At 40.4% G+C, this 18,237-nt stretch overlaps 1 protein-coding gene across 1 annotated transcript in view; it reads left to right on the top strand.

The window, feature by feature from the left end:
- MCU (mitochondrial calcium uniporter) overlaps positions 1 to 18,237 on the top strand; it is a gene marked incomplete at its 5' end in the record, with an annotated part of 85,488 nt that overhangs the window by 62,027 nt on the left and 5,224 nt on the right. Inside the window, 5 exons of the mRNA XM_085302045.1 lie at positions 7,773 to 7,842; positions 12,706 to 12,876; positions 14,154 to 14,258; positions 17,318 to 17,478; positions 17,979 to 18,182. Coding sequence (XP_085158171.1) covers positions 7,773 to 7,842; positions 12,706 to 12,876; positions 14,154 to 14,258; positions 17,318 to 17,478; positions 17,979 to 18,182 — 711 coding nt within the window. The remainder of the gene's footprint in view (positions 1 to 7,772; positions 7,843 to 12,705; positions 12,877 to 14,153; positions 14,259 to 17,317; positions 17,479 to 17,978; positions 18,183 to 18,237) is intronic.

Genomic DNA, 18,237 nt, shown 5'->3' with positions numbered 1-18,237 from the left:
TGCTTAGACTGATGAAGAGTCTGAGAGCACCGGCTGTTTCTCTTCAAGCTGAAAGGTTTCCTGATTTCGGAGTCTGTTCTCCTGGAAAAGAGGTGTGAGTTGGCTCATCCCCAGCACGCGCTGAGACGGAAGGAATTTCCTTGCGCTTGTGGAAATTTCACTTCATAGCTCTTATTGATTCATTCTCGATCTTGTAAATGCTGGATACATAAGTAATGTTTCCTTAACTGAAGCCCGTGCAATCCTTCCTGTGGGATGGGAGCAGGGTGGAGAAGGCATTCTCTCCTACYGGCTGCAGCAGAGAGAAGGAATCAGCTAATGGGTTTAGATTAAGCACTAGAAACCAAGAAATGAAGGAAGCTGTAAGGGGAATGAATCTTGTTCCTTTTCTCCAGTTCTCCCTTTACAAACTGGGACTGGCTGAAGGACTAAAGCAGTGAAGAACTCTGAAATCAATGGGCTGAAAATTAATTTCTTCAAACTGCTGTTTAAACTAGAGTTAGAAGCTCTTTGAAGAGGTAATATTCTTGTTAGTACAGGAAGATCTGAGTAAGGAGCTTGGAATATCATGGTGGGAATTCAGCTCKGTCTTGTCTTTGTGCTCAGATTTCAAAACTGACACAGGCTTAAAAATATAATGGTGTTTTGGTTTCTGTTTTTCAAGCTTTTAGGATGCAAGGGAATTATTCTTAGGTTTTTTTTGTTTGTTTGTTTGTTTGTTTCTTTTTTTTCCCCTAGCATCRCTGGGGACTATATTAAAGAAATAGAATTTAAACCAACCTACTCCAGTAAGGCAAAAATATTTTAATAGTAAAACCATGGTCTGGCATCACAAAATGTAAATGAAGTGTTCCAGCCCTGCCTGACRTTTCCTGCTCAAGGTAGATGGCACAGTGCGATCTTTGGAAGAAAGAGGGACTATGACGGTCCAGCGTACCTGGGCTATTATCTGTCCTAAATAAAATAGGAATAGTGTAGTTCTCTGCAAGTTGCTGATATTTGCACTGAAATTAAGAACTAAGTTAGAAAAAGGAGTTCTGTTGTGTGTTTTCTCTCCCCCCTCCTTGAGAGAGGGTTAGGAGTTGGTGTGGTTGATGGTCCATGAGCCAGCAATGTGCCCTTGTGGCCAGGAAGGCCAATGGTCTCCTGGGGTGCATTAGGAAGGCTGTTGCCAGCAGGTCGAGGGAGGTGATCCTGCCCCTCTCCTCAGCCCCGGGGAGGCCTCATCTCGATACTGYGTCCAGTTCTGGGCTCCCCAGGACAGGAGAGATGTGGAGCTACTGGAGAGAGTCCAGCATAGGGCTACAATGATGATGAGAGGGCTGGAGCACCTGCCCTGTGAGGAACGGCTGCGAGAGCTGGGCCTCTTCAGCCTGGGGAGGAGAAGACTGAGGGGGGATCTCATCAATGTGCACAAGTACCTGAAGGGAGGGTGTCAAGGGGACAAGGCCAAACTCTTTTCAGTTGTCCYGTGTGACAGGACGAGAGGCAACGGGCAGAAATTGAAGCACAGGAAGTTCCGCCTGGACGTGAGGGGGAATTTCTTCCCTGTGAGAGTGATGGAGCACTGGGACAGGTTGCCCAGGGAGGTTGTGGAGTCTCCTTCTCTGGAGATCTTGAAGGCCTGCCCGGTTGCAACCCTGTCTAACATGCTGTAGGTGACCCTGCTTGAGCAGGGAGGTTGGACTAGATGATCTCCAGAGGTCMCTTCCACCCTTACTGATTCTATGAAAAGCAGTATGGTCTGCTTGACTGACATGCTTAACRTGTCTGTCAAGCTCTTTCCCTTTCATTATCTCATTCTCCCTTTCTTGCCCCAAAAAGAATCTGTCAAAGTTATAAGCAGCGATGTTTGTGTTATAAAACTCATCACTGCAGCCTCTCCACAGTAGCAGTAACACCTGGGAGGAACGTGCACTGAAGAATGTGGAGCAATTGTTTGATTCCTTAGGGGGAAAAAGGATCAATCTCTTTGGTTTCCCCAGCTCTTCCTGGCTGCTGTAGGTTACCTGTTTCTTTCCTGGACAGATGGGCAAAGCAAGCAAACTGACAAGAGAATATTTATAGCTCACCTCCTGCTTATGTTCCTTTCCTAGCAGATGTGATGAAGTACTAATTACTGAAACTAAGAAAATTCAGGCAGGAATGGTAAGGGTGGCAAATGAAGACCATTTGCTACTGCGTAGGTCATACTCAGTGCTTCAAAATGCAAAGATTAGCACTTCCCACATCTTAGTGTCATTGCTTTTTTTTTTGTCTGTCTCCTCAGCCTGATTAAAAAGGGGGGGGGGAGGAATATAAGAAACAGTATTGCTGTTCAGACCAGTTCTCATTTAGTTGACCTTCACCTGCAGAAACATTGCCCTCTGGAGGCAGTGGGTGTGAAATGTTTTTTGTCAGGGCAAAATATGACCTCTCAAGTGAGATGTTAGCAAGGACATGCTGGCAAAGGCAACAAGAAATGAGTTCAAGCCAGTGGGGTTTTAATTGGAAGCCCAAAAATTGGGCTAGGGGAGATGAACTCTATACAGTGAACTGCATGGCAGCAGTTTGGATTTGTTGAAAACTGCAAAACGCTCATAAGGGACGTGGGGTTCCTTTGCCTTTGCAGGAGTGCCAGGAGCGCTGCTCCTAAGTATAGTGCCTTTCCCTGCTGCTCTCCACTCTCTGGTCAAGCCTTTGGGTTTTTTGCATGCCAGATTGCTGCAGGGCAGCAAAACTGCATACTTCGGCTGTTACTTTTGTAACAGTAATGTAGTAATGGCTGTGTCTGGGTGACAGTACGTGTTTCATTGTGTAACAAGCTCTTAAACAGAAGCACCTTTAAAAAAGGAAAAAGAAAAAAGGAAATCATGTAATATTAACATTGTGAATGTATTCTGATAATGCAGCAAAAAAYTGGGGGAAGCTTGCCGTACAGGATTAATTATTTGTTCAATAAATCCCTGGTAATGAAGTTGAAAATCTTGATCCTTCTCTGAAATAGAGTCCAAAGGGAAATTGTACAAGATGAATAAGGAGTTCAGATGTCTTGCAAGCATGAAAGTGGAAAAGGAGGGGGTGAAAGATGCAGGAGAATACCTTTGGTCAAGGTGAGGGACTGACGCAGGTACAAGCCAGGTCCTGAACTGCGCGGTCCTGTTGAGTTTTGTGGCTGAAGCAGAATTCTAGGCATGTTCCATCGATTGTGGTTTTTTTTTTTTTTTTTTTTTTTTTTTTTTTTTGCTATTTCTTTTTTTAATCTCTAGCTTGCTTCCTTTATATGCCCGCTTGTACCAAAGAAAAAGTTAAGGGCAGAGGAACCACTTTTTTCTTTTTTTTTTCTCAAGACTTCTGATGCTTGCAGTTGTGAAGGTGCGAGCAGGGTGGCTGATGTGCTCAGCGGTGAAGGGGACGGAGCCACAAAGGCCAATCCRTGCTGGCTGAAAGGAGAGTAAGATCAACTTGCTTCTCTGTTAGGAAGTGTTTCTGCCTAGCTGTAGTAGCAGTAAGATACCAAGCGTTGAGGATGAAACTGAGTTCAGAGGCAGCTAAAGTATGTGAGCAGAGCTTAACTTGGAACGCAGAAATGCTCTTGCATCTACTCATGTGCTCAGAGCGCTGTGTTGGTTCATATTTGAAAGACTTGACTTGCATTTCTGCAAGTAAAGGACACTTCTGTGCTGAAACGCTAGTGGTTTGGGTATGATGTACAGTACGGGATTTGGATGCCAGGTTTCTGGTCAGAGTAGTGTTTTGTTTTGCCTGTATTCTGCTTTGTAAACGCAGGAGAGAAGGAAGCAAAAAACAGGAAGAGAAGACCCAATGATTTATGTTAAAAGGACTGTTTAACAGTGACAAAAGGGTATCAGACTGAATATAGGAACGTACGTAGTTGCATTCCTGCAGTAGGTGAATTCCTGAAGTGAGGGGAAGATGTTTAAAGGGAGCTTTCTTGCATTTCTGAGGTGGGTGCCTTGGGTTACTGTGATGGCTTAGGGAAGCTGGCAGCAATTTTTGCTGTTGAGGTTCTAACTAGGGAGATCTTAGAGTAACTAGTGCTAGAGCCAGGAAGAGATGTTCAGTTCTTCATGCCTTGAAAGTGGGTATAGAGGAAAAGAGTAGCTGCTGGTTGAGAAGATGATCTGTTTYAGATCTGACTTAAGGCAGCCTCAGCTGAAGTCCCTGCATAGCCTGTGAAACAGATGTTGCAGCTGGCACTTGCAAATATATCTTTTAAAATTTGTTACGGGCAAAGTCTCTTAAATAGCGAATGCTTTCACAAAGTCTGCGATGTGAGTGTCAAACCCAGGTAATGACTTAACGTGTTTTATTTGTGTTTTGTATCTAATTTGAGATGCACCTTTTTTCTACATCTTCTTTCTCTGGTTAAAGTTTTTCTAGTTTTAATCAGGTTTTGAGACGTGGTACTCCAAAGGCATTCTATCATTTGGTAATTATGTAAAACACAGAATACGAGCTCTGCCAGGTTGCTCCCTCTTTTCCTGTCAGATAGCTTTTGCTGCCTTGCTGATGGCTGAAGGCTGTTTTTCTAGTATACCTTTGATTAACCTTCTTGTCACCAGTGTAGRATGGAGCTACAGCTGCATTAGGACCCCTAGAGATGCTGGTGTTGTGCTTCTGGATTGTCTAATGTACAGCTGGACCGGGCTGGAGGAAGTGTTAGCTTTAGGCAGAGGGCTGGGATTTTTACTCTTGTTCCCTAGATCGTTCTGTGAGTCGAGCTGCTGCATAACCCTGCACCTTTTAACATACATCTTCCTGCAGACAAGATGGGATAGGAAGGATTTGAATGAATGTGAAAAACGTTCTTGATTTGGTTCCCTTCGGACTCGAACATGGCTGTATATAAACCTTCTGATTTCAGTGGTCTGGCTTTGCTGCCTTTCACACCTCAAGTAGTATTCAGTACTTATTTCAGAAGTAATAAACACATCAGTCTTGGTTGAAACGTAGATGTAKTTTTTTCTGTGCTGCTTTGCTGAAGCAATGAGCTCTTACCAAAGTGTTTGCAGACAACTGACTGTGAGATGCAGTCAGTGAAGCTTGAGACAAGGGTCCCGCTGTAACCCTTGATGGCTTCAGTCCAGGACTTGGTTCCTCTGTCGCACTTGTGTCACGCTGTTGAATTGCAGACACTAGGTGAAGGATATATGAATTTCTCCTCATCTCAATTTTAAAACAAAATCCAGCCTTCAGAATGAAAAAGAATTACGATTCCTTAAGCTCTGACTTATGTTAGATGTCAGATGACTTTGCAATCATTTGCCTTTTTCCCTTCTCCCCATAGCCAGTAGARACTTATCTTGGACAAGAGTTTCCGATAGCACCGTTGCTGTTGTCAGGTGCCGTTCCAGACCAGAGGTGCTCAGTGACAGGTGCCCTTAGAGAAAGAGCTTCTGGTTAGGCTAAAACATAATGGCAGTGTGTTTCTGTATGGTTAATGACCATATAGAGTTGTTTCACATCTGAATCAATTTGATAGAATAGTCAAAGATGATTTTGGAACAGGATAAATCTCGAGATTTCTCAGCTTTTGATTAGTCATCTAGTGTGTCCTTTTTTCCCACTGATGTTGCCTCTTCCCCTGTTCCTGCATATGTGAAAGTAGGAGACTTTTGGAATTAGCTTATACCTGTGAAATACCTATGACCTAATATTAAAGTCTTTGAAGGTGATGKTTGATAGTATCTGAGTTGTATGGCTGTTTTGCAGTGAGACAGACCTGAGTTTAGAAGGCTTTAGGATCATCTGAAAAGAAGAGCTAATTTTTCGGGCTGCTGTGCGAATTTGGTAGCAAGGCAAACTCCTGGTATGTTGTATTTTAAAGACAGAAGATGAATGTCATGTAACGGGGAAGAGTAAAGGAATAAAAAGCACGTAGCTGGAAGTGGCTGCTCTGCTGTAGGATTGGGTGAAGCGTACACGTAAATGGTGCTTTGTGGAAGTGCTCTGAAAGGCAGCTTTGTGGCTCACTGTATAAACGCTGCACAGTTACTGCTGTGTCTGCTGTGATGCTTTTATAGAAGCATTAAAATTGAAGTTGCTGGTTCCAGATAGAAAAACGTATTGCTATTTTAAAACTTGCTGTAGAGGCTTCCCCTCTTTATATAAAACTGATTTTTGAATTCAAGCTGAAGACTAGCTTACCTGCTGTACACAGCTTCTGCAAATTGAAACTTTTGCTTTTTGACCATGGCAGTGGCAAGACAGGGAGCTGGACTTTAGAAAGTGTGTGGTGCTTTTATTTTATTTTATTTTTCTTTTCTAAGTGGGGTGGTTTCCTGGGGTTGTTTAGCAGTAATACGCAAGTGTTTCAGTGCTGTGGACTTGCTATTTTCAAATGTTGAAAGGTAAAGTTGCCCTTTGGTTTCCAACATACAGGCTTTCTTTAACAATTTCTTTTTGCAAAATATGTAATTTCTCACTCAGCTTAGTTACAGCTGTTTAATGCCTGATTCCCTCTTTCTGCTAACTGCCTGCTTGACCCAGCTGTGAGGAGCTGAAAATGCTACTGCAGCCACAAGCAAAATTGAAGATAACTTCATTGATTTTCATTGTCAAGGCTGAGAGAGGGGAAAAAGAAGCATAAATACATAAATTAGACAGTATTTCCAGAGCTGTCAAGGTACTGACCACCTGGGCATAATTCCCATGTGCAAGACTCTGGCAGTTGGGCCTATCTTTGATCTGTATAGCAGGTTTCAGAAGCGAAGTCAAAGTCAAGCAGTTGAGAAGCCTGTCTCAAGTAGGCTTTTGAAAGCAACCTCGCTAAAAATGAAAGCCTGGACAATTTRGCAGGAAATAATCAGCAGTCTGGGTTTTGTTTGCAGACTTGAGTCTAAAGTTTACTGAAAGTAAGCCCAGCCTTTGAGATACTGTTACAGAAATGTAGGCTTGGTAATAGTATTTTAAAAACAAAGAAAAGCATTGAATAAATTGGACAGTAAGTGTTGGAAAACCAGAGTGCTAGGATATGAGAACTGGTCATGGGCCTTGTTCTATCTGAAATGGTGCTCTTCTGTGCTGGGGTAGTAGTTGAATTGTGGGGGTTTTTTGGTTTGTCACCAATGTAAAATATTTGTCATAGGAGGCGAACTTTCTGGGTATAAATAAATCAGTCTGATTCTGGATTGTCATGAACAAATATAGTCCSTTCTTTACAGCTCTGTCAGTTTATTTTGGACAATGTTCTTTTTTGTTAAAAGCCCTGCTTACTACTAGTATCTTACAATTTAGCCTCTCCCCTCCCCATTGTAAGGATGAGAAAATACTTGAAGTCAGCAAAGAAAACCAAAGAGTGAACCCTTATTCAAGAATTTCCTGATCCTCACTCATTATGTTAATTTTTTTTTAACCACCTTTAAAAATGACTGCTTTGCATGGTTTCTCCCTTCATGTCTGTGTAAAACTTCAGTTAAATTTTTAAAAATGACTACCTTCAGGTGGCATCTGGCTTTAAGAGTGTATTAGAAGAAAATCACAGCTGTTCTGTTGTGTGTTCTCCTTAACTAAGTAAATGACAGAGAGACGCGTAGAGGTGAACTTGGCTGAGGGGGCAAACCCTACTGGGCGACAGATGGCCGGAGAAGATGCTGTTCTTGATGGGCACTCCTGGTCTGCGGTTACCCTGGGGCGGAGGGAGGAAATGCCTAGCGCAGGCACTGGGAGGGATGGCGGTGGGAGGGGGGACGGGAGGTGGCAGCGGGCTGCGATTCGGACAGACGAGTGCGACTGAACATTTGTCTTTTTGCTGTGCTTGTATTTTCTAGGTGCATCAGAGGCTTTCTCCGTGGCAGAGTCTGAGAGTGGTGTATTGCAGCACAGTAGTGCCCTCCGAYGGTGAGTATCGGCACGTACGAAGTCTGGGCTCGCTTTTTGCTTCACTAACTTAAATCGTGTTCCCTGAAACCTCTTCGGGTAGAGGATTTTTTTGGATTGGAGGTAATCTAGTTTTGAACTAGAAAAGYGACAGAGAACAAAGCAAGCCAAGAAGAATTAAGGAAGCAGTCTATTCTTCCAGTAACATCCTTTACAAAACTGGATGGGCTTTATGAAGAAAGATATGTTTATGCCCAACTGTCCAAAATTTCTGCTAGACTTTTTGCTGAGGTACCCAGGTGGTGTGCGTGATACCTACCTTCTGGGATACTGTGTGCCTYATGAACTTTATGTAATGAAAATGCTGCTGATACCTGTCATTTCAGTGGTTGAAAGCAGTATGCTTGCTGCAGTGAATAAGCTGTGAAGCCAAGCGTGTTTTGTTCCTTTATTTAAATTCTAGGACAGCTCAGACATTGAGGTTTTTTGATAACGTTGTCATAGCATGAAGCAAAAGARTGCACTGCCAAGGTAGGTGGAACTTTGTAAAAATCTCACTTTGCCAAAATACAAAGAGGAAACAAACAGCTTTCAGATTGCTTCCTACTTAGCGTCTGCGTGCTGCGTGCAAAGAATAGCATGCGTGTGCTGACTGACATGAGCAGTTAGTGGATCCTCTCCCTGTCAGGCTTGTTAGTAATGCCTGAAAGCTAAGAAAGCAAAGGGCTCAGCCGCAAGTGCTTCCTCTGTCAGGATAACGACCGTGTGCAAACACAGAATGTGACTGCTGTGGGGAGCTTGGCTTAAATAGGTGTAGATGTAGATTGATGTAAGCTCAGATACTTGCCTGACCTAATGATGTCTGATTTACCTTTTCTGATACTGTGCTTGAGTATTTCTTGTTAGTTCTTATAATAACTTTGTCTTTACCAGCAGTAAAAGTTCAACTCTGATTTTTTTTTTTTGGCCACTTGTTTTTTTTTAAATTGTTCTTTATTTTGGCCTAATGTACTCTTCAAATTTTTATGCAAGAACAGAAAAATCCTGAAAATTACCAGTGAAGTGTTACTAGTTCACATATGGCTGAGTCAAAGCTTTACGACGCAGGCATGGAATTCCTACCTTGGAGCAACCTCACGCTTAACACAGTGTGTAAGGCTTTAAAATTCTCYGTGGCCTTATTTAGTGGCCCGCCTGGCCAACTTGTAGATGACTGTAAATTTAAGTAAATTATATTTCTAGACAATTACTTTCCTTGACTTTTTCCATGTATTTAAATACTGATCTGAAATTTCATCAGTGGTGATAAGCCAAAATGTTAGCTCTATAGTTAGTGATATGCCAAAATATGTTGTCCCCCTTGGTTACTTGCATTTATCTTGAAGCAAGCAATCCGTAGGGCTGTCAGAGCAAAGGAAAGCAAGGCAGACAGGCATAAATCACTTTTGTCTAACTCTTACTGAAGTTGTCTTTCTGCATTTTTACTTATTGTATTTTAACTTGACTCTGAGCTGTTCCCTCTCCAACGTAATAAAAACTTGACCAGGCATTACTTGTGTAGGAGGTGAAGAGAGGATCGAAATGGAATTATGAACTCTCCCACCARTGAGTTAGGTCAGAGAATGACTTTTATAAGCTTTTTGTGAAGGAGAAGCGTAACCAGCTGTAATTCCAGACTTACTGAACCTGCTGTCCTAAGGAAATAATTTAGTCTTTAACACTTCACTTAAGCTGGAAATCCTTGAAAAAGGTTTTCTCCTTGTTATCAACGCTGAAGACTTTTGGAACAGACCTACTTACTGTTTTTGTCACCTGCATCTGGTCTGCACAAGGTTAAAATGTGGCCAAGACTGACGCTGTATGTACTTCCTTTAGTGCTGGCAGTAATGGGGTTGCGATAAAGGGGATGAACAGGGAAGTGTTGGTGCACACACTACTTTTTACCTATTATCCTGTACAATAAAGAAACCGGCTTACTAGTTGTATAATCTAAGTAACATTTGAAATAAAAATGTTTTTCATGTGAACCAAGTTCTCTACGGCAGTCTTGTGGTTTTGTAATGAGTACCTAAGTTAATGTTGTATATGCTACTCACAGGAAMCGATGGATTTCATACTTAAGTGGCTATTTTAAACTTGCAAACATGTTAATCATTCCTTTTGAGCCTGCTATCTCAAGTAGAAAATTCACAAATGTATTTGGTGCTAATCTATTTCTTACCAGTCTCTWGCACAAATACTTGAGTGAAAGGAAGCAAAATCTGATAGCTGATGTCAAAATAGCTGCTGATACAGAGCTTGAATTTCTGTTTAACTGTCCAAATAAACTGGCAGTTGGCGTATTTTTTTTTCAGCAAATATCTGACTATAGTCTGAATTTTAAACTTTGAAACACTGAAGCTACTGAGATCCTGTTAGGTGTCTGATTCTTGAGAATAGGTGCTTATAGGTTTGCAAATACTGGGGCCTCTTGAAGACTTCAGTCACTTCAGATGTCGTACGCGGTCACTTCCACCTAGTCTTTTAAAGATGACATGAGAACCTGCTTGTCAGCACTGGATAGCTTTGGAGAAAGGAAAAATGTACTCGCTCGCCTCTGTGTGCTTGATTCAATACATGAAGACGCAAGGTGGTAAACTCGAAGCTTAAGACAACTATCTTATTTGCCTTATAAAAATTAGTACTGCATATCCTTTTTCAACATCCATGAGCCTCTTTCGAAAAAGGGATGTTGCTCCAAGATTTATCCTAATCTGCTAAGTATCCTGTAGTAAACACAGTGGTCATTTGGCTGCAAATCTCTAAAAAGAGGCATAAAGGGCATTGGTGCCAGAACTTGCTCAACCCTGGCGTGCTGAGAAGTGGTTTCCTTTGATAGGTAGTTATTTATTTGCGTCTGCTTCCAGCACAGATCGCTCTAGACAAACTAGTTTTGATGTTAGCTGCTCAAATTGTTGTGGAATGTCAGCATGTCAGTTAAATCAGTTGAAGTGGATGGTGCAGTACATGTCATAGGCCAAAGCTACAACAGGTGGGAATACGAAGCCAGCTGCAGCGTGGGTGGGTGACTGCATAATCTCTTGAGATGTGGCAAATGCTCTATGCAACAAAAACAGCCTTACATTTTTACATAAGGAAAACAGACAACAGCCGAACAATATATATATGTGTGTATTTTTTAGGTGTGTGCAATTCCATCTTAGCAGCTACAGAATTTAGCCAATTTTAACTGTTTGTGACTCAACAGGCACAGAAAATAAAGRCTTCAATTTTGTTCTCAATTTTTGTTCTTTTGAGTATCTCAAAGCGTGCGGAGTGTGCTGGTAGTAAAATAACCACAAGCTTACTGTTTATATAATTCACTACAATAAATTTTAGCAAGGTGCACTGGAATCAAAGAAATACAGAATGGCTGGTGTTGAAAAGGGGCAGCTGGAGATCATCTAACTCAAATCCCTGCTCAAACCAGGGTCACCTGGAGCAGATTCCTCAGGACATTGTCCAATTGACTTTTGAATATCTCCAGAGATGGGGACTACAACCTCTCTGGACAACCTGTTCCAAGTATTTAACTACCCTCACAAAGAATAAAAATAGAAAAATAAATGCAATTTTTTTTTAATCAGTGTGTGCCTGTTGCCTTTTGACCTGTCATGCATCACCACTGAGAAGAGTCTGTCTCCATCTTTACATGTGGTCATCCTGCCCTTTCTTCCTGCCTCCTCCTCTTCCCCCCCCCCCCCCCCAAAAAAAAGTCTTTATATGCATTTATAAGATTTCTTTACTTCCCCCTTAAACACATCTTGTCTTTTCCAAGCTCCACAGTTCTAACTGTGTTTCTCCTAATATGTCAGATGTTCCAACCCTTGATCATCTTTGTGGCCTTCTCCTGGGCTCGCTTCTGTTTGTCTGTCTCTCTTGGCCTGGGGAACTCGGCACTGGATACAGTGCTCCGGATGTGGCCTCACCTGTGCTGAGGAGAAGGATCATCTCCCCAAACCTGCTAGCAGTGCTCTTCCTAATGCAGCCCTTAGCCTTTGCTGCAAGAGCATATGGCTGTCTCATGTCCAAGTTGAAGTCCACCAGGATCTCCTGCTCTTTTTCTGCCCAGCTGCTTTGCAGCTGGTCCGCCCCCAACATGTAGTAGTGTRCCCTTAAAAATTACTTGAAAAAGCTGATGATAGTCCTCAAGAAATGGAAAGCGGGTGTGAGGGGGTTGGTTTTTAATCTACACGTAAGAAGCAATGTTTGCCTTCTGAAGTACAAAGTATATTGATCCCATGATTTTTTTTAGATGAAATGACTTTGAAGCTTAAACTCAGTGAGTGCTGTTCCTGCAGCCCCATATTCCTGGCTGCTCCCTTACGTATTTGTTGTCTCTGTGCAAAGGAAGAAACCCAAACTAAACAAGATAAGAAGTGCTTGAAGTAGGTCCTTCCCTGAGGTCTCCTAATGTATGGTCTGCTTTTGTGTTTGAGACTATRAATCTCTAAACTGTGCAGTGTTTTATGTTCAACAGTCCAAAATATTTTGGTTCTCAAAAACTAATGGGAATACACTGTTACATGCTGCTCTTAGATAACATGTTATATTTGCCATGAAAAATGATTGTGCCAAGAGCAGAAATGTTCTACTTTTACTTTTCCACAAAACRTTAGAAGCTTAGTAGATACTGCTAAGTTAATGAGAATAAAAATTTCTGATATTCTTTACTTTTCAGGTTTGGAGGACACATTTGTTGATGTGTAAGATGATCCAGAATTTTTAAGTTTCTGCTTCACATTCAGTTTGTAGCCATATTTGTTTTGTCTCTATAGGACAAATGTGGAACTGTTACAGGAAAGTCTATTGTGTTTCTAACGTACATCTTTATTTTCTTCCTAGAAGTGACAGTGGTTTACCAAAACGGGTTACCTGTTATTTCTGTGAATCTTCCATCCCGACGTGAGCGTTGCCAGTTCACRCTTAAACCAATTTCCGATTCGGTTGGTGTATTCTTACAACAGCTGCAAGCAGAGGACCGGGGAATTGATCGGGTTGCGATCTACTCAGCAGGTACTTTTGTGTGCAGATTAATCGGTTTACTTGTTTCCTGGCTATTTTTGTCTAGTTTTTAACTTTTTAAGTARAAGTTTCCAATGGAGTGAGTTTTCAGATGCTCTTGGAAAGGCAGAATAGAGCAGGAATGTTTGGTTAGTTGTATGTATTCAGGTGTGCTAAGGAAATATTTGACTGTAGAATTAATAAAGAAGAAGCAATTCCTAGTGCTTAGCTTCAGTCTTGAAGATTCTCTAACAATAAAAGGTATAATTTTTGTTATTTCTCCACTTAAGTTGAAATGACTTTGAAATATTGAGTAAGAGCATGTACCCCACTCCACAGCACTTATTATGTTAATTATGTGGATGTAGCAGCCTAGGAGCACTGTGAAGTTGGACTAATTTTGGGGAGGGATTGATGCTTGAGGTTCTGAAGATGGCAAACAATAACATAAGGTTGATACACAGAATGTAAATCATTATTACAGATAATTGAAAAGCCTATATTCAAAATATTAATGCAAATATAAGTAGCTGTGGGTTTTAGAGTTTTTTGCCTGAAGGCACTCATAATCTTGCCAAGTACACTTTCTCAACTTATCTTTGTTAGAATTGACAACTAAGTTTTTAGTGAGTGCTTCCTACTGTTTAGCCTGAAGATTCAAGTTGTTTATATAGAGGTTCTRATCAATTTGAAAGGAACAGGGTGTAAGAAGTGGTGTAAGGGAAATAGTCATTTATTTAACTGTTAAAACTCAATCATATTTTACTTAAAATGCGCTGTTTCACCATGTCTAACTCAAATGCGATTCTATGCTAGCTACTAAAGCTTTGACATATTGTTAGAGGGTCTTATGAGAGTGAGGTAAAAACAAGRTATTTCATTGAAGGCTTTGGCCTGGGAGGGAGGTGATGTGAAAGCTGTCAAATTTGAGAGATGGCAATAGTTATCTCTAATGTTTGTATGGAGAGATGAAAGTCACTGRAGTGAATTGTACTATAGGATGTAGTAAAACGTTCAAATATCACACGGTAGGATGAAGGGCACTTATTTTTTAAAAGACACCTCCAAAAATTCATGTATTTAGAAAAGCAACTGCATATATTGTTTAGTTAGTGTTTACTGTGTAAGATCTCTTAATCTATATATCCAGTTTTACAAAGGGTGTTGTTAATGAAAAACAGTCCTACACCTAGGTTTGACATACTGATACAACCTGCTGAGCACAAGCACAGCACAATTAGATGTTTTGTTTCTATTATCTAATGAGTTTACCTGTTTTTGCCTTGCAGATGGCACGCGTGTTGCCTCCTCCACAGGCATAGACCTGCTTCTGCTGGATGACTTCAAACTGATCATTAATGATGTCACATACCTTGTTAGACCACCAAAGAGAGGTAAACCAACCTGGTGCTGGTAAACTTCAAAAACACAGTTCAGTGTTCAGTTCCCTGTAATTGCAGCAAGCTTTACTAACCTGTAAAAATAACTTCATGCTTTTGAAAAGTAAATCTTAGAGCTTCTAATTCTGCCTTCACAGTCTAGCATATTATATCCATAAGCATAGAGTTGTCAACGCTGGAAAACAGATATTCATTCTGTTCAGGGTCAGCATCCCTCGTAAAAGGAATAAAAGAAGAAATGGTGGAGGGGAACTCATTTAACGCTTTTAACTTATTGTGAAGGAGTTGAATGCAAAACAAGAATTAGATTGGTTCAGAAGAATAAATCCTTCTGCTAGCCTGAAAGTGGGAAATTTTGTTTCTTTTAAGCATGATACCTTATTGCAAACAAACTTTGAAATCTTTTTAGTTGACAAACAGTGAAAATAATGACAATGCTCTTACAAGGTTGCATTACTAAGAAACAAATAGGAAGGAAAAACAGCCTATTTTTTTGAATCAACAGCAAAATTTATTTGAAATAGTTGGCTTCAGCAACTTGCATGACTTTGGGGTCTGAAAACATGGAAGAAGGTTTTGAGACATTATAGCATACTAACAGACGCAGACAGTTAGTATTCTCATCTTTCCCCTACTCTTTCTTACAGGTAATTTGTTAGGTTAAATGAAATTCCAGGTCTTTGCATGCCCTTACTTAATTTGTTTTAGCCCTATGGTCAGGCAAACAAAGTAGGAAGGGTTTATGACCTGACTGAGGCCATCAGGATGTGTCTGATTGAGTTTGGGTGGGGAGAATACCTTCCCTTATTTATCTGGTTGTTTTACGTAAGTGTTTGGGTTTTCTCTTCTTATACCTCTCTCCCTTCAAGCAGCAGTTTATGGACAAAATTGTTCATAGGGTAGAAGCTGGGAGCGAGATGTCGATGCCCCTTTTATTTTACATTAAGCAGCTCAAATAAGACAATATGTTAAAGCAAATTGTTCTATCAAAAAATCAGAAGATGCTGATGAAATCTTTTGGGTCTGCAACCACCTTGGGTGACTGACTTTTTAGGAAGTGCTGCTAAGTAGTGTTTTCCTCTGTAGCTGTCTTCCAAGGACTTTTTTTTCAAGGAAAATAACGAAGTTATGAAAACAAAGCTTTTCAGTATTTTATTGATTGCAGTATAAAAATACTGAGTAAGAAAGAAAATTCTGGTGACTCAGGAAGCTTTATGAAGCCACTTGTTCTTGGTAGGCAACAGACACCTGGATTTGGGAGTGCAGTATGTGAGATGCCATTTCTGCCCTAACTGTAGGTTAGATTGATCTCCGCTAAAGATGTTTTTTCCAGTCAGTTTGAGAGTATTTCAACAGAGAACTCTCCGTTAAGACTGGCTACCTAAGTCAGATGGGTCAGTGTGGAACAACATGAAAACGTTGCTCTCTCCTCACGTTTTTGCTGTGTGTCCTGAATATAGTGTTTTCATAGGCTTATGAGACTTTATATGCTGAAGAAATGAAGAATTTTAACAAGATTTCTATGCTAGTTGTTAGCCCCTGGGGAATTAGGTCTAGATGGTCTAGTCTATAATTTTCAGTTCAACTAAACGAAAATGTGAATGTTCTGCCTATTTCTGTACTGGAGAAATTGCTGTCCCGAGATAAAGAAATTCATACATCCCACCCACCTACTCTTTGAAAGAGCAAAGTCTGTGTCAGTGAGCTGATAGGTTTTTGGTTACAGCTTGCTTGTATGATCTACCTATTGTGCAGTGGCAGGGTGAGGTCTAGGATCACCTAGGTTACATGAAATTGCYGCCTCTGATTCGTTTGCCAAGGAGATTTCTGTGGCTAGCTTCTATTAAAATTAATGTGCCTATAAATAGACACTGAAATTAGTTCGGTTAAACTTTTCAGCTGTTGCTTTTCATTTTACAATATCACCCTGTATATTTAAAAATGTGAATGCTAGAACGCTGTACTCTGAAATACTAAGCACTAGTCACTCCAGGGGAATCACGTGGATTTTTGTCTTCGTAGTCATATTAAAGGTATTTAGCTTTTGGCAAGGGGGAATATGCTTTGCTTAGTGTGTACTTAGGTACTGACAACTGAATTATTTCTTTCCCTCAGGCTGCTAATGTTAGAATTTAAACTGTCCATAGCTTTTCATGAATCAAGACTTTCTCATTTGTTGCTTGAGCATTGCAAGCCAAGGCTAGCTTCCCCAGAAAGCAGCGTGCTTCAGTTTTTCTGTGTTAGTTCTGCTTTCTATACTGATAAAACTATGTTTAGAGAAAATAAGAAGAGAGTCCAAGGACATTACAAAAATTTAACTTCTATTTTTTTCTTACTGCTTTTTTATTTTTGGCTAACAGTTCTGCTTTAATTCTCAGCTTAGTTTTTTTTTTTTTGTACGGAGCATGTAGTTTAAAGGCACTACTCATGACTCCTGTACAAGCTTATTTCCTTGATGAATACTCTGTTTCAAAATACTGGGATAACAACTATTTAAATTAATAGCTCTGTTACTGGTTTTATTTGCATACAGTAAGGTAGAATTTCTTGGCCCTATAGGCAGTTCAGTGAGAGATTGCCCACTGAGCGTTCGAAACCAATTCCTAGCATTAGTGGGAGGAATAATTATCATAAGACTGCATGTTTTAAGGGCCACTAAATAAGATCCTCATCTGCTGTCCTCAATAACTGTAGCTGCTGGTGGACTATAATCTGTTTAAATTCTGGCTGTGATGGGTCATACTAATTTAACTGTTCATTTATCTTCGTTGTCTTTTGTATAAAAATGAATCTGAAGGATCTGTTTATATCTGGTAAACTGCTAGCATATATCTTTTTTTTCTTGTTTTTATCAAACTTTAGGCGTATTTAGTAATAAAGYTTGTTTTTCTTTGGAAGAAATTGCATTGTCTTGGAGTGCTGAGGTCTCCCAAAGACTTTTGTGTTGGAAAGATAGTTTCATACGTTTTCTGTGCAGAGTAATATCAGTTTCTGAAGAGTCTATAAGGAGTTGTCTGGATAAACGTATATAAAGCAGTCTCTTTCTTTCCTAGAGCTTTTAAGCCATGAAGATGCAACCACGCTAAATGATGTCAAGACATTGGTTCAGCAGTTGTATACCGCCTTGTGCATTGAGGAGCACCAGCTGAACAAGGAGAAGGAGCTAATAGGGAGACTAGAGGAACTGAAGGAGCAGCTAGCACCATTAGAAAAAGTGAGAAGTGAAGTCTCTCGTTGTATTTTACTTATTCTCCAAACACCAGATTAATTAATTTCAAGGTTTTAATTAGATCCCTGACATGCTTTTAAGATCAGTGAAACAGAAGATGGCATTCAATCTATACTAAGCCATCTCTGTTCCTGCAGAAGTATTTTATTTCCTCGCTTTGCATAATTGGAAATGAACTTGGTAATAAATAGAAAGGCTGATACTAATGCAACAAAACATCCCTGCAAATACAGAGAAATAAGCACCTTTACTAAGTATCCATAGTGTACACAGAGTAAAATAAAGATGATGGGGAGATACTAACGGAAAAGAAATTTAGAGATGTCTATGTAATCTAAGATTTAGATCACATATGTCAAACAACTTAGGATTTTGTGTAGATATAGAGCATTCTTTTTATGACCGTATCAATATAATATTTTTCTGAGAATTCAGAATGTTTCTTTTTTTCTTTTCTTTTCTTCTTTTTTTTTCTTTTTTTGCAGGTAAGGATGGAGCTCAGCAGGAAAGCAGAGAAGAGGACGACCTTGGTTTTGTGGGGAGGGCTGGCCTACATGGCCACTCAGTTCGGAATTCTAGCCCGCCTCACCTGGTGGGAATATTCTTGGGACATTATGGAACCAGTTACCTATTTCATCACCTATGGTAGTGCCATGGCAATGTATGCTTATTTCGTAATGACTCGCCAGGTAGGACATGTGCTGACATTGACACTTCAATAGAAGACTTGATTTGTGCTCCATT

Source organism: Rhea americana, unplaced genomic scaffold, assembly GCF_003343005.1.
Source record: "Rhea americana isolate MKP2758 unplaced genomic scaffold, rheAme1 scaffold_183, whole genome shotgun sequence".
In the NCBI taxonomy this organism is placed as follows: Eukaryota; Metazoa; Chordata; class Aves; order Rheiformes; family Rheidae; genus Rhea; species Rhea americana.
The sequence above is the reverse complement of the archived record's forward strand: the minus strand, read 5'-3'. Positions and strand labels throughout refer to the sequence as shown.